This window comes from Schistocerca gregaria, chromosome 6, assembly GCF_023897955.1.
Source record: "Schistocerca gregaria isolate iqSchGreg1 chromosome 6, iqSchGreg1.2, whole genome shotgun sequence".
Lineage (NCBI taxonomy): Eukaryota > Metazoa > Arthropoda > Insecta > Orthoptera > Acrididae > Schistocerca > Schistocerca gregaria.
In genome coordinates, this window is record NC_064925.1 from 36307718 (window position 1) to 36321190 (window position 13473).

The 13473-nt window shown below is 44.7% G+C and overlaps 1 protein-coding gene across 1 annotated transcript in view; it reads right to left on the reverse strand.

Moving 5' to 3' along the window:
• LOC126279125 (cadherin-99C) overlaps positions 1 to 13473 on the reverse strand; it is a 637420-nt gene that overhangs the window by 347214 nt on the left and 276733 nt on the right. Inside the window, exon 2 of the mRNA XM_049979608.1 lies at positions 10083 to 10201. Within this exon, the coding sequence (XP_049835565.1) occupies positions 10083 to 10201 (119 nt within the window). The remainder of the gene's footprint in view (positions 1 to 10082; positions 10202 to 13473) is intronic.

Consider the following 13473-nt stretch of genomic DNA (forward strand, 5'->3'; position numbering starts at 1 on the left):
CTTCTTAGCCTCCCATATAGTTTTCTTATCCCTTTAAAATCTAAGGAGCAAAGCTGGAGAAGACGTCAGTGGTGAAACAGACACTAGACTCGCGTTCGGGAGGACGGCGCTTCAAATCCCTGTCCAGCCATCCAGATATAGCTCTTCCGTGATTTCCCTAAACTGGACCTGGCAATTGTCTCTGGAAGGACACAGCCTTTCCCTTCCTCGTCTAATCCGAGTCTCCGCACTGTCTCTAACGGCCTCAGCGCCGACAGCAGGTCTAGCTCTAATCTTCGTTCCTTCTTTAAAATTCCTACTAATATTCGTCTTTCTTCACAAACTCTCCTTAATGCTTCTTCACTCTTCGTCCTTTCTAGCCGCCCTATCTTTCCCACCCACCATCCTCACCGCACAACTCCACACAATGCCTTTACCCTGTCTCTCTCCTATCTCCACATTTATACTCTGGCCTCTCTGCGAGATATGTGTAGGAGGATGAAGCAACACATTAGTTCAGTCTTCCACGAATCTATGCCCTCGTACAGAGCGCGTCTCTTGCGCCGTCTGTTGTTGGATTTGCACGAGCTCCTCCGTGACGTTTTCGCGCTTATTGAACGAATCCGTAACGAAAAGCGCTAATCTTCTTTGTATCTTCTGTACTTCCTCCATCAATCATATTTGGTACAGATCCGAGACTGACAAACAATATTCAAGAATTATTGCTCGATTCAGGGTTTCGTAAGTTACCTTATATGTCGGTAGACTACATTTACTAAGTTTTCTTCCAATTAATGTCAGTCTCGCATCTGTCTTAACTGTGATAAGTTTAGTGTCGTCTTTCAATTTTTAATCGCTCCGTACTCATAATCCTAAATATTTTATGGCCGTAACTTAACCCACTGACTGTTATGCAATCGTGTAATCGTGAAACAATGAGTATTTCTGCCTATTTATGAGCAAAGTGTTACTTTCGTTTATGACGATGGTGAACTTCCAAACCCTGTTTGAAGCGTCGATCTTTTACAGATCTTCCTGGATTTTGCATTAATTTTCAAGCGTTGTGGCTTATCTTTATATAACAGCATCATACGAGAAAAGCCTCATGGAGCTTCCGACGCTTTCCACTTGGTCATTTACACACCAACGGAAAACTGCTACAATTGGAGCACAAAAAGGTGCGAATATGTTCCTGTTTCCTTAAAAGACTCTGACTGAAAAGCGGGATACCACTCAGTATCTTTAAAATTTTTCCCAAAAACTCTGGGATGCGGACATATTTTCGCTTTTTTTTTTCTGCGTGCACCTCATCTCAAAGTCGTACAAGCGCCCCTAATTGTAACTCGTTCACACCCACTAGTGCATCGCCAAGTCGCTCATACTCATCCACTTCCATCTGCCATTTTCACTCACTCGTTCAGTCTCCGTGTTCTTTCTGGTCGCTAATGTATCTTTCCTTCCGTCCTACTGCTCATGTCTGTTCTCACTGGCGCTAATATGTTCCAAAACGACGCGCATAAAAAGGCATTTTCCGGTGTTATAGCTCGAGTTCTATTGGTAATAAAAAGGTAGTAGCAACTGTTTTGGATAAGCATTGTGCCAGTGACCATCTGTATACCCAATAGAAGGATCCAGTAGCACAGGGACAAAGTATGAGTGTTGCACACTTTCTCCGCTCAAACAAAAGGAGCATATCGTTTGGTTGTTTTTGCAGTTGATGTGGTCTATGGTGGGCTTCACGGACTTAAAGGAGGCGCCGTTAGTTCATGGACAGTTCCTAGAAAAACCAAACAAAACTTTTTTTTCCCAAGAGACAAGAGGTTCAAAGCTAACCTAGTTCTACACGTAAAATCCGGTACGGGGCGAAGTATAAATAATAAATCGCAGTAAACTGCTTAAATTTTAAAAGTATGTTCTCTAAGCATTTATCCTTAAGAAACCATCTACCTGTTTCCAAAAAGGTCTTATTCGGTATCGAGAAACACCCAAAAAACTCGGTTTTTGGTTACCAAACCTCAGCCCTGTATTCTGAAGGGGCTATGCACAAAAATGGCTGTAACTTTTATGATGCTTTTCTAAGATCCCAGTCTTGAATAAACTTATATTTTCCTCATATCTTCATCCGGTTCCGAGGTACAGAGGTTCAAAGTTACCATACACGTAACACAGTTACCTATACGTAAAATACGCACGCAAAATCCAGTGTGAGGTAAAACCGTAGTTTATGAAGTGATGTAGCACGGTCAAATATGCTGTAAAGTGTCTCCGTTATAATCTGGAAACTCCATGTTGTAGTACTGAAGTAGATGCAAAATATTTTTGCAAGTAAAATCCGGACTGAGGTGTAGAGTTAGGTTTGCGTTGTTGCAATTTCACATAACTTATCTGTCTAAATTTTATTGACCAATACATTTCTTTTCATATGAGTTACAGGCTCTGCTGCAGCAGGGAAAAGAAGGAAACGAGCGGATGAGTGCTCCTAGCGGAGCATAAAAATGAGAATAGGTCCCTGTTTATTTAAGAGACTCTGAAAATCAGAGTAGCAGCTGCCTCATTTTTTTTCCTTTCTTAGTACATTTAAAAAAATTTCCAACAATTTTGACATGAGAACATATTTGCGCTTTTTTATGTTGAAGGAGCAGAAGACAGTGGGTAGTGGCAGAGACGGAAAATACTGGAAGATAGAAGACAGTAGTTGTGTCATAGAAAGGGCGAAGGAGACAATGGCAGTATGGAAGAGAGAGAGAGACAGTGGAACATAGTTGATAGAACAGTGCTAGGAAAAGAGTGAAAGAGGCAACGATAGGGCGCGGGAGGGAGGAATAAAAAGAATCAAAAAATAGAAGTAGGTGAGAGCAAGTGCTAATGAAAGACAGAGCAAATGGCAATGACAACGAGGAAGAGAGAGATAGTGACAGAAGAGACCGTAGCAGCGGGAGGGAAGGAATGGGAAATAAGCATTAAGAGAGAGCAAGAGAGAGACAATGGAAGTGAGAGGAGATTGCAGAAATAGGACAGAACGAAGGGGACTATGGGTGTGGCACAGAAGACATGGAGAGTCAATGACAACGAGTTGGGCTGAATGAGTGAGTGAGGAAGGGGAACTGGGAATGGATGGGTATGAGCGACATACTGCGAACGATTAGAAGGTCTGAGTGGAGATACAGTTACGGGAGGTTGAGGGAGTTTGAGGTAAGCCACACATTAAAAAAAAAAATAGCGCGAATATTGTCGCTTGCCAAAAGTTTTGAGAAACATTTTAAAGGTGCTGAGGAAGGTGGAATGGGGCGGCTGGTACCCAAATTTTCAATCGGAGATTTTTAAGTAAACAGGGATATAGTTCAAATGGCTGTGAGCACTATGGGATTCAATTTCTGAGGTCATTAGTCCCCTAGAACTTAGAACCACTTAAACCTAACTAACCTAAGGACATCACACACATCCATGCCCGAGGCAGCATTCGAACCTGCGACCGTAGCGGTCTCGCGGTTCCAGACTGCAGCGCCTAGAACCGCACGGCCATTTCGGCCGGCTAAACAGGGATATTTGCCATTTTTTGTGGTCCGGTAGGAGCATTTTTCCGCTGGTGTATGTATGTTCAACATCTCCCCCTGAACAACAGCGCCGATTTTAACTAAACCTGATACAAATATCACAATCTTGAGCGAATCACTGTGGAGGTAAGAGAACTACCTGCCTAAGAGAGGAGCTGATTTCGCAGACGTTAGCCATCCGCTATTTGACAATGAGAGCTCTTAGTGACCTGCAACAATTTTATACGTAATTTCAAGTCTTTATAAAGCTTTTACTCTCTGACAACCGCCATAAAATGATGAAAAGAAAATAATTTATGTCTTATTACACTTTCGCTGTTCGTGCAGTAAATCTGCCGCATCAGGCACGATGTTTTAATTTGTTACTTCTTTATTACTAATTGAAGTCGCGATACATTTTGGAAACAGTACGTCACTGTACAACACACAGTTCAGGAGACATAACGTCACAGGGTTTGAGCTGCGTGATGTGGAGTCTGAGGACGAAATTCTCTACAGATAGCGGCAAAATATATGCAAAAATGTATGTGAAATGTCTTAAATATATATGAAATGCACTGACATGTGAAAAGCCGTTGGTGGAAAGCTCTTCCTTAAAGCCCTGGATCGATTTCACCCAAACGTGGGACACATATTACTATCTGGAAAGACATACTGGGGGAGGGTGGTGGTAAGAACCAACAACCTGCTACTGTGATAGGGGTGATGACGTGGAGAGAGACGGAGAGAGGAAGAGATTAAAAGGAGTTAGGAGCAGATGTAGGGACAGGAGGAGGTGGAGTCAGAGGGGAGGGGGCTGAGGTTGCAGGAGATGGACAGAGGCAGCAAGAGAAGATGAACAGAGGGGGCAGGAGCAGAAGGACAGGGAGAGAGGCAGGTGGAGACAGACAGTGGACAGAGAGAGGGGGGGAAAGTGGACAGGGTGGAGGAGATGGGAAGGAGGAGGTGACCTGAAAACTTGCAGTAATAACACCGACATTCAGCTAGTAATTCTATGTTTCTCGTGTTATCAGAAAGAAGGAAAGTCGCCGAAGGCCAGCACTTGCCGAAACCAGTTTAGGGAGAGCAAATAAGGACTTTATACAAAAGCAGGCGCACACGTCTCACAGCGACGTTCACACATTTTTTTTAATAATAAAACATTTTCTTCCTATTGCTAGTCCACATTTCTATTCTCTTTAGACTTACTACAGTCACTCATTTTGTTGCCCAAACAAAAAAACTTTCATTTCCCGTTGATGCCCCAGCATCACCTGACTAAAGCCCCTTGCTTGTAATGTCGACCACTTTATGACCAGTTTTCCGGATGCTGCCAGCGAAATGACGAGTACCACTGCCGTGGTCGTGGGCACGTAACGTACCCTCGCAATGCGGTCGGCTCAGGGGCGTCGTGACGTCACGCAGGCGCGGCAGTCGCAACCTCGGCATTTCCTTCTGCAGACGTGACGTCAGCTCCTGCCGTCGTCTTTCGCCTTCCGCAGGGGCACCCCTCGGTTCCGTCCCACCGCCACCAACGTACCCGCGCATTCCTGAGCCAACGCCACAACTAATATCTACTGGCGACCGCACCTTCGCACCACGTATTCCACGTGTGCCACATACCGATTCTGGCTTCCTCACCCAGAAAACCGTACTGAGTAATGGCCGTACTGAAGTAATGGCCGCTATCGATAGGGGACCTCAAGTTGATTCCGTATTTCTAGATTCCCGGAAAGCTTTTGACACCGTTCCTCACAAGCGACTTCTAATCAAGTTGGTATCGTCTCAGTTGTGCGACTGGATTCGTGATTTCCTGTCAGGAAGGTCGCAGTTCGTAGTAATAGAAGGCAAATCATCGAGTAAAACTGAAGTGATATCAGGTGTTCCCCAGGGAAGCGTCCTGGCGCCTCTGCTCTTCCTGATCTATATAAATGACCCGGGTTACAATCTGAGCAGTTCTCTTAGGCTGTTCGCAGATGATGCTGTAATTTACCGTCTAGTAAGGTCATCCGAAGACCAGTATCAGTTGCAAAGCGATTTAGAAAAGATTGCTGTATGGTGTGGCAGGTGGCAGTTGACGTTAAATAACGAAAAGTGTAAGGTGATCCACACGAGTTCCAAAAGAAATCCGTTGGAATTCGATTACTCGATAAATAGTACAATTCTCAAGGCTGTCAATTCAACTAAGTACCTGGGTGTTAAAATTACGAACAACTCCAGTTGAAAAGACCACATAGATAATATTGTCGGGAAGGCGAGCCAAAGGTTGCGTTTCATTGGCAGGACACTTAGAAGATGCAACAAGTCCACTAAAGAGACAGCTTACACTACACTCGTTCGTCCTCTGTTAGAATATTGCTGCGCGGAGTGGGATCCTTACCAGGTGGGATTGACGGAGGACATCGAGAGGGTGCAAAGAAGGGCAGCTCGTTTTGTATTATCGCGTTATATGGGAGAGAGTGTGGCAGATATGATACACGAGTTGGGATGGAAGTCATTACAGCATAGACGTTTTTCGTTGCGGCGAGATCTTTTTACGAAATTTCAGTCACCAACTTTCTCTTCCGAATGCGAAAATATTTTGTTGAGCTCCACCTACATAGGTAGGAATGATCATAAAAATAAAATAAGAGAAATCAGAGCTCGAACAGAAAGGTTTAGGTGTTAGTTTTTCCCGCGCGCTCTTAGGGAGTGGAATAGTAGAGAGATAATATGATTGTGGTTCGATGAACCCTCTGCCAAACACTTAAGTGTGAATTGCAGAGTAATCATGTAGATGCAGATGTAGAATACTAGTACGTCCGTGACTTCCGGCCCTCGTTTCTTATGCCACCCGTTACAAGAAGGCTCCGTTGACCACACGTTTACACTGGAACTTGTGAAATGGAACCCCCATAACACGCTCTCATTACACAACCGTAGCTCAAGCCCCGCGCTAAGCTCGTAGTAACTGACACCCACGAAGCTCTTTCACTGTGCAGCCATCGACCTTCGTCAGGAGCAGATCACTAGCCTCCGGCATTGCACAGAGATTTTCGTTCTGAGCTGCCGTCCTCTCTCACTCGAGGAAACGAAATCACGAATAAACGAGAAAAATTCCGTGCGCTTAATGTTCTGGACCGTACTGTACTTCCCCTGCTCGCCAACCCCGCTCGTTCGTCGCTTCTATGAGAACGAATCCGGCAGTCGACCTTACACCTCCGCAGCCTGCACTCGCTCACCACGACAGCCGACACCGTCTCGCCGTCCCGGCCTTCTCCCTCCCAACGCTGCGCCTCTGCCCGTGTCCTTCTAGACTCCTCCGCCTACACCTACAGTGGCTAGCCTACACCCCACCGATACCCCAGACTCTGTATGTGTATGCCAAACCAGCTCTTCCCACGACTTCTCCATGTACTCCCAGCCCAATGCCCGCAACACTTTTTTTCCATAGTTGATGGAAAGACCGTCAATATATTTTAGCTTGAACCCTCGAGAAAAATCGGACTAAAAACTATTAAATAACTTCTGCCAGTTCTATATTGATTCCTAGCCCCATACAGAAAATCCTGTACATTGCTCACTTAATTTTTAATAGTAATGGAAATACTTGTACGATTTAAAAAGAAAAACTTGGGGCGCTTGCAATAGATAATAGCCAGGAAACAAACAATTCACGCATCACTTACTGAAAAAGGCAGGTGCTGACAGCTGTGAATACTACCGAACCATCGTTAGTAAATAATGCCTACAAAATACTCGACAGAAGACGGCCTCCGGAATATCAGTTTGGGTTGCAGGGAAATCCGAGAACAGACGAGGAAATACTGTCCCTACGATTTATCTTACATCACATGTGAAACAAACGAAACCCTACTTTTATAGAATTTGTAGATTTAGTGAAAGCTTTTGACATTGTTGTGAGGAATACACTCTTGTCAAATTCTGGAGATAAAAAGGATAAAACACAGGCACCGCAAGGTTCTTTCGAATTTGTACGAAACCGATACTGCAAGTGTAAGAGTCGAAGAATATGAAAGAGAAACTGCACTTGAAAAGGGAGTGGAAGATGGTTATAGCTTATTCCCCATGCTATTTAAGTTGTACATTGAGCTAGCAGTAAGAGAAACCATAGAAAAATTTCAAAAGGAAGTTAAAGTTCAGAGACAAAAGGTAACAGCTTTGAGGTTTGCCAATGACATTGCAATTTTGTCTGATACAGCGAAGGACTTGGAAGACAAATTCAGTCGAATGGTTAGCCTCTCGAAGAGTAATAAGACGAATATTTATAAACGTAAAACAACGGTCATGGAACAGTGGAATTACGTGAGAGGGAATTAGATTGGTGAATGAAACACGAAAAGCAGTGGATGAGTGTCGCTATTTGGGCAGTAAAATAACTGATGACGGACAAAGTAGAGAGACTATAAACACAAACGGGAATCAGCGAAAACAGAATTTCCGGAGACGTAGAATTTCTAGACGTCTAATATACAGATAAGGGTTAGGAAGTGTTTCATACAGGCGTGTGTCTGGAGTGTAGTCTGGTACGGGAGTTAGGCGTGCGCCGGCAAGCTGTCGAGACGAGAAGAGAGTGGAAAGTACGAACTGCAGAAGAATGCTCGAGATCGGATGCGTAGACTGCCGAGGTGCTCAATGAGATTTATAGCGGAACATGAGTAAAAGAAGGGGCAGGATGGTAGAAGACGTCCACAGGCATCGGCAAATCGTGGGTACCGTAGTGGAAGGAACGGGAGGATCGGCGGTAAAAGCTGTGGACGTTGACAAAGTGAGCGGGTTCAAATGGGTGGAGGATGCATGAGTCAGTCCAGTCCTCGGAATTGTATATAATTCAAATAAAAGCCAAAAAAGCAAGTTGCTATTAGCTGGAATCGCCCCAGCTATTTCTCGATTACAACACTCCTGCTCTGCACATCTCTTACCGGGTGTAGAAGTATGAAACCGGGATTTCCCTGTAGACGGTCAGTGCAGGGTCCGTGAGACCGCGTCTGCAGTACAATCTGATCCCTACAACGGCTGACGACGAATGTCAACACACAATAACCCAAGTTCCACGCATCTGTATCTGTTTCAAAGCGGTAAACATGTCGATTTTTGTGCCTACGATCTACGATTTGCGGACAGCATTGGTTTCCTGTTATTATTTGAAGAAAACTGCTGCAGAATCGCATCGAATGCTTGTCAAAGCTTCGGCGTACACGCTCTTGGGAAAACACAGTGTTTCGAGTGGTTAAAAAATTCAAAGGTGGTGATTTTGACGTGAGAAACGACGAACGCGGGAAACCACCGAAAAAGTTCGAAGACAAGGAATTGGAGAACTTACTGGATGAATACGATACTTAAACTCAACAGGAATTCGCGAAACAATTGAATGTGACGCATAAAGCCGTTTCTCTTCGGTTGGGAGAAATACACAGAAAGTATATGGGAAATATACAGAAAGTGGGAACATGGCTTCCGCATGAACTAAATGAAAGACAGCAAGAAAATAGAAAGACCACTTGCTGTTCGCCATATCGAATAGTGACAGGTGGTGAAAAATGGATATATTTTGAGAATCCTAAGCGTCTTAAATCAGGAGTGAAAGCAGGCAAACCACAGATATCCACTGCAAGACGGTTCAAATGGGTCTGAGCACTATGTGACTTAACTTCTGAGTCATCAGTCCCCTAGAACTTAGAATTACTTAAACCTAACTAACTTAAGGACATCACAAACATCGATGCGCGAGGCATGATTCGAATCTGCGACCGTAGTGGTCGCGTGGTTCCAGACTGTAGCGCCTAGAACCGCTCGGTCACACCGGCCGGCCTCCATTGGAAGACCAATTCCCTTTGGAAAGAAGACAATGCTCTGTGTTTGATGGAAGAAGAGTGTCAAATATTATGAGCTGCTAAAACTTGGTGAAACCGTTAACACTGATCGCTACCAACAGCAAATGATCGATTTAAATCGAGCATTACGTGAGAAACAACCGGAATATGGAAACAGGCAACACAAAGTCATATTGCTCCGTGATAATGCCCCATGAAACGGGTCCGGGAAACGATCGAGGCGTTCAGTTGGGAAATACTAGGGCATGCGGCTTGTTCTCCAGACTTGGCTCCGTCCGATTATCATCTGTTTGCATCACTGGGACACGCTCTCGCTGAACAGCGCTTCAATACGTATTAAAATGTACGAAAATGGCTCGCTGACTGGGTCGCTTCAAAAGAACCTGCCGGAGAGGTGGGAGAATTGTATAAGTAGCAATGGAAAATATTTAGAATAAAATATTGCTTATCAGTTTCAAAAAACAGACGTGTAATTATTGCAACCAAATTCCGCTTTCATACTTCTACAGCTGGTAGTCTGTTGGAAGCACTGCGCACTTAATAGCGCTCGAAAATCTTGGTATCTTCCAACGCTATTTCGTCAGAGAAGTGGGTCGCAATACTGCAGGAAGCTGGCGCCGGCGCTCATCTGTAATCGTAGAAATGTGGTGCAAGTGGAAGAGAGCGGAGCAGTCCGTGAGGGAGGGACGCACACGCCCAGAGGCGGCTGTACGTGTGTACACACACACAGGCGTACCTGGTTTGGCGGCGGCTAAAGGCAGCAGGCAGGCGGCGAGGAGCGCGGCAACCGCCCGCACCCGGGGTCGAACCCAGGACCGCGAGGAGGGCTGCATGCCGGCGGCGGCGGCGGCGGCCCTGGAACACAGCACGCGCTCTGTCAGCCACTCTGCACACGACACGAGCTGCAGCCCGCGAATCCACACATATTATCAAAATGCGTCTATGTACGTACAGTATGTTCCAAATGTCCTTTTAAAACACTGGGTTCATTTTCACCAAACTTGGTACACGTGTAACTCACTTTCTCACCTACTTATCTACATCTACATTTACATGGCTACACTGCAAATCACATTCAAGTACCTGGCAGAGGGTTCATCGAACCACTTTCACAATTTTCTGTTATTCCAATCTCGTACAGCGAGCTCTGATTTCCCTTATTTTATCGTGGTGATCGTTCCTCCCTATGTAAGTCGGTGTCAAAAAAATATTTTCGCATTCGGAAGAGAATGTTGGTGACTGGAATTTCGTAATAAGATTCCGTCGCAACGAAAAACGCCTTTCTTTTAATGATTTCCAGCCCAAATCCTGTATAATTTCTGTGGCACTCTCTCCCATATTTCGCGATAATATAAAATGTGCTGACCTTCTTTGAACATTTTCGATGTACTGCGCCAGTCCTATCTGGTAAGGATCCCACACCACGCAGCAGTATTCTAAAAGAGGACGGAGAAACGTAGTGTAGGCAGTCTACTTAGTAGATCTGTTACATTTTTTAAGTGTCCTGCCAATACAACGCAGTCTTTGGTTAGCCTTCCCCACAACATTTTCTATGTGTTACTTCCAATTTAAGTTGTTCGAAATTGTAATACCTAGGTATTTAGTTGAATTTACGGCTTTTAGATTAGACTAATTTATCGTGCAACAGAAGTTTAACGAGTTCCTTTTAGCGCTCATGTGGATGACGTCACACTTTTCGTTATTTAGTGTCAACTGCCAAATTTCGCACCATTCAGATATCTGTCTAAATTGTTTTAGAGGTTTTTTTTATCTTCTGATGACTTTATTAGTCGATAAAAGATAGCGTTATCTGCAAACAACCGAAGACGGCTGCTCAGATTATCTCTCCAATCTTTTATATAGATAAGGAACAACAAAGGTCCTATAACAGTGCCTTGGGGAACGCCAGAAATCGCTTCTGTTGTACTCGATGGCTTTCCGTCAGTTACTACGAACTGTGACCTCTCTGACAGGAAATCACAAATCCAGTCACATAACGGAGACGACATTCCATAAGCACGCAATTTCACTACGAGCCGCATGTGTGGTACAGTGTCAACAGCCTTCCGGAAATCCAGAAATACGAGATCGATCTGAAATCCCTTGGCAATAGCACCCAGCACTTCATGCGAATAAAGAGCTAGTTGTGTTTTCTAAACCTGTGTTGACTGTGTGTCAATAGACCGTTTGTTCGAGGTAATTCATAATGTTCGAAGACAATATATGTTCTGAAATCGTGCTGCATATCGACGTTCACGATATGGGCCTGTAATTTAGTGGATCACTCCTACTATCTTTCTTGAATATTGGTGTGACGTGTGCAACTTTCCAGTCTTTGGATACGGATCTTTCGCCGAACGAACGGTTGTATATGATTGTTCAGTATGGAGCAAATCAAAGCGGTTGGAATGGGGGTGAGAAAAGAGTGGGTGCACGACGGTTAAGTACCCAGGCTGCATTGATGCAATACTTCAGAATGAGGGCACAACAAACTTTATACATAATTTGAAACCTTTTGGAAACTTTTTCGTTCTGACAATCGCTTAACGATGGACGGAAATAAAGGTTGTTCTAGTACGTTTAGCACGTAGACAGATTGGTTGCAGCCATTCGGCCTCCTCCTAACCGACACGTGGGCGCCACTGGCACCGAGGCAGAACCAGCTTTCGTCGCAAAACACGAACACCTCCATCCTGCCCTCCAAAGAGCCCCCGCCACCGAAGCCGCAGATGGCAGTGGTCTGGGGTCGGTGGAATGTACGCTGCAGGGCGGACCTGTGACAGTACGCTGTGTCAGTGCAGTGCCAAGTGCTGCTGCAGGTGCAATGCGACGCGCGACAGTCGCACGCCGAACACAACCTCGGTCCTGCCACGTGGCCGTTCGGAGCGCTGTCTTCTTGCGACCCTACACTAACGTGACCGCCGCTGCCGGCAATCGTGTGCCGTGGCCACAGTCCGGCCACGTCTTCCTCCAATATCGCAGAGGAAACATCCACTTTTTCGTAGCCCTATTACACGATCTCGCCCAAACTCTGTGAAGTGCTGATGCAAAATTTCGATAGTCATATACGAGGGTAATCCCAAAAGTAAGGTCTCCTATTTTTTCATAAGTAATAGACCTGTTTATTTCTATTATGGTTTGCATCAGTTTACAGCTTGAACATTTAGCTATTTTTCGCCACAATGAACCGCTTTCCGGCCCAATGTTCTTTTAACCTAGGGAACAGGTGATAATCACTGGGCGCCAAGTCAAGACTATAGGGTGAGTGGGTGATTAAGTTCCACTGAAACTGTTGCAGGAGAGCAACGGTTTGCCGAGCGATGTGTGGGCGACCGTTGTCGTGAAGAATGTGTACTTCTTTCCTCATTCTTACTCTTCTCCGGCTCTGAATTGCCCGTTTCAGTTTTTTCAGGGCCTCACAGTACCTGTCAGCGTTAATTGTGGTCCCGGTGATTCAGCTTCGACGACGAGGTGTAAGAAGAGGTTCATAACTTTCTGAACAGCATGGTGGCGAGCTGGTATGACTGGGCATACAAAAACTGCCACAGCGTCTACAAAAATGCATCGACAGAAATGGTGATTATGTCTTACAATAGCTGTTCAAGCTGTAAATTGATGTAAATCACTGTAGAAATAAACAGGTGTATGTACTTATAAAGAAATAGGAGACGTTACTTTTGGGTTTACCCTCGTATATAAAACCAATTGCGTGCAAGAAAATCCTGCGCTGTGCTGCGAAAGTATGTCGTTTCGCTGTCTTTCTCTGAGTGAGTTTTAATTACTATAGCAGGGCACGTAAACCACTAGACAAATTGTTTCTCCAAATTACATTCTTCTCAAATTCTAAACAAAAAATATATAGCTAACACGTCCTCTTCCTCATCGTCGATTTTACACAAAACAGTAAAGCTGTATTTATAGCTTATCGGCTTATGGTTAGAATGCTACTACGGAGTCAGGATCGTCTAAAACTTTGTAGTTCTACTGAACCACAGAATAAAACACTGCGAAATACTGCCATCTTCACAGATGGAGAAGGCTGTCTTACGCCCCGGATGCCTATAATCCCAACCGATTTATCGTTTCTTTGTAAGCGACTTCAATTGCCAACAAAATCTCGTTTGCAG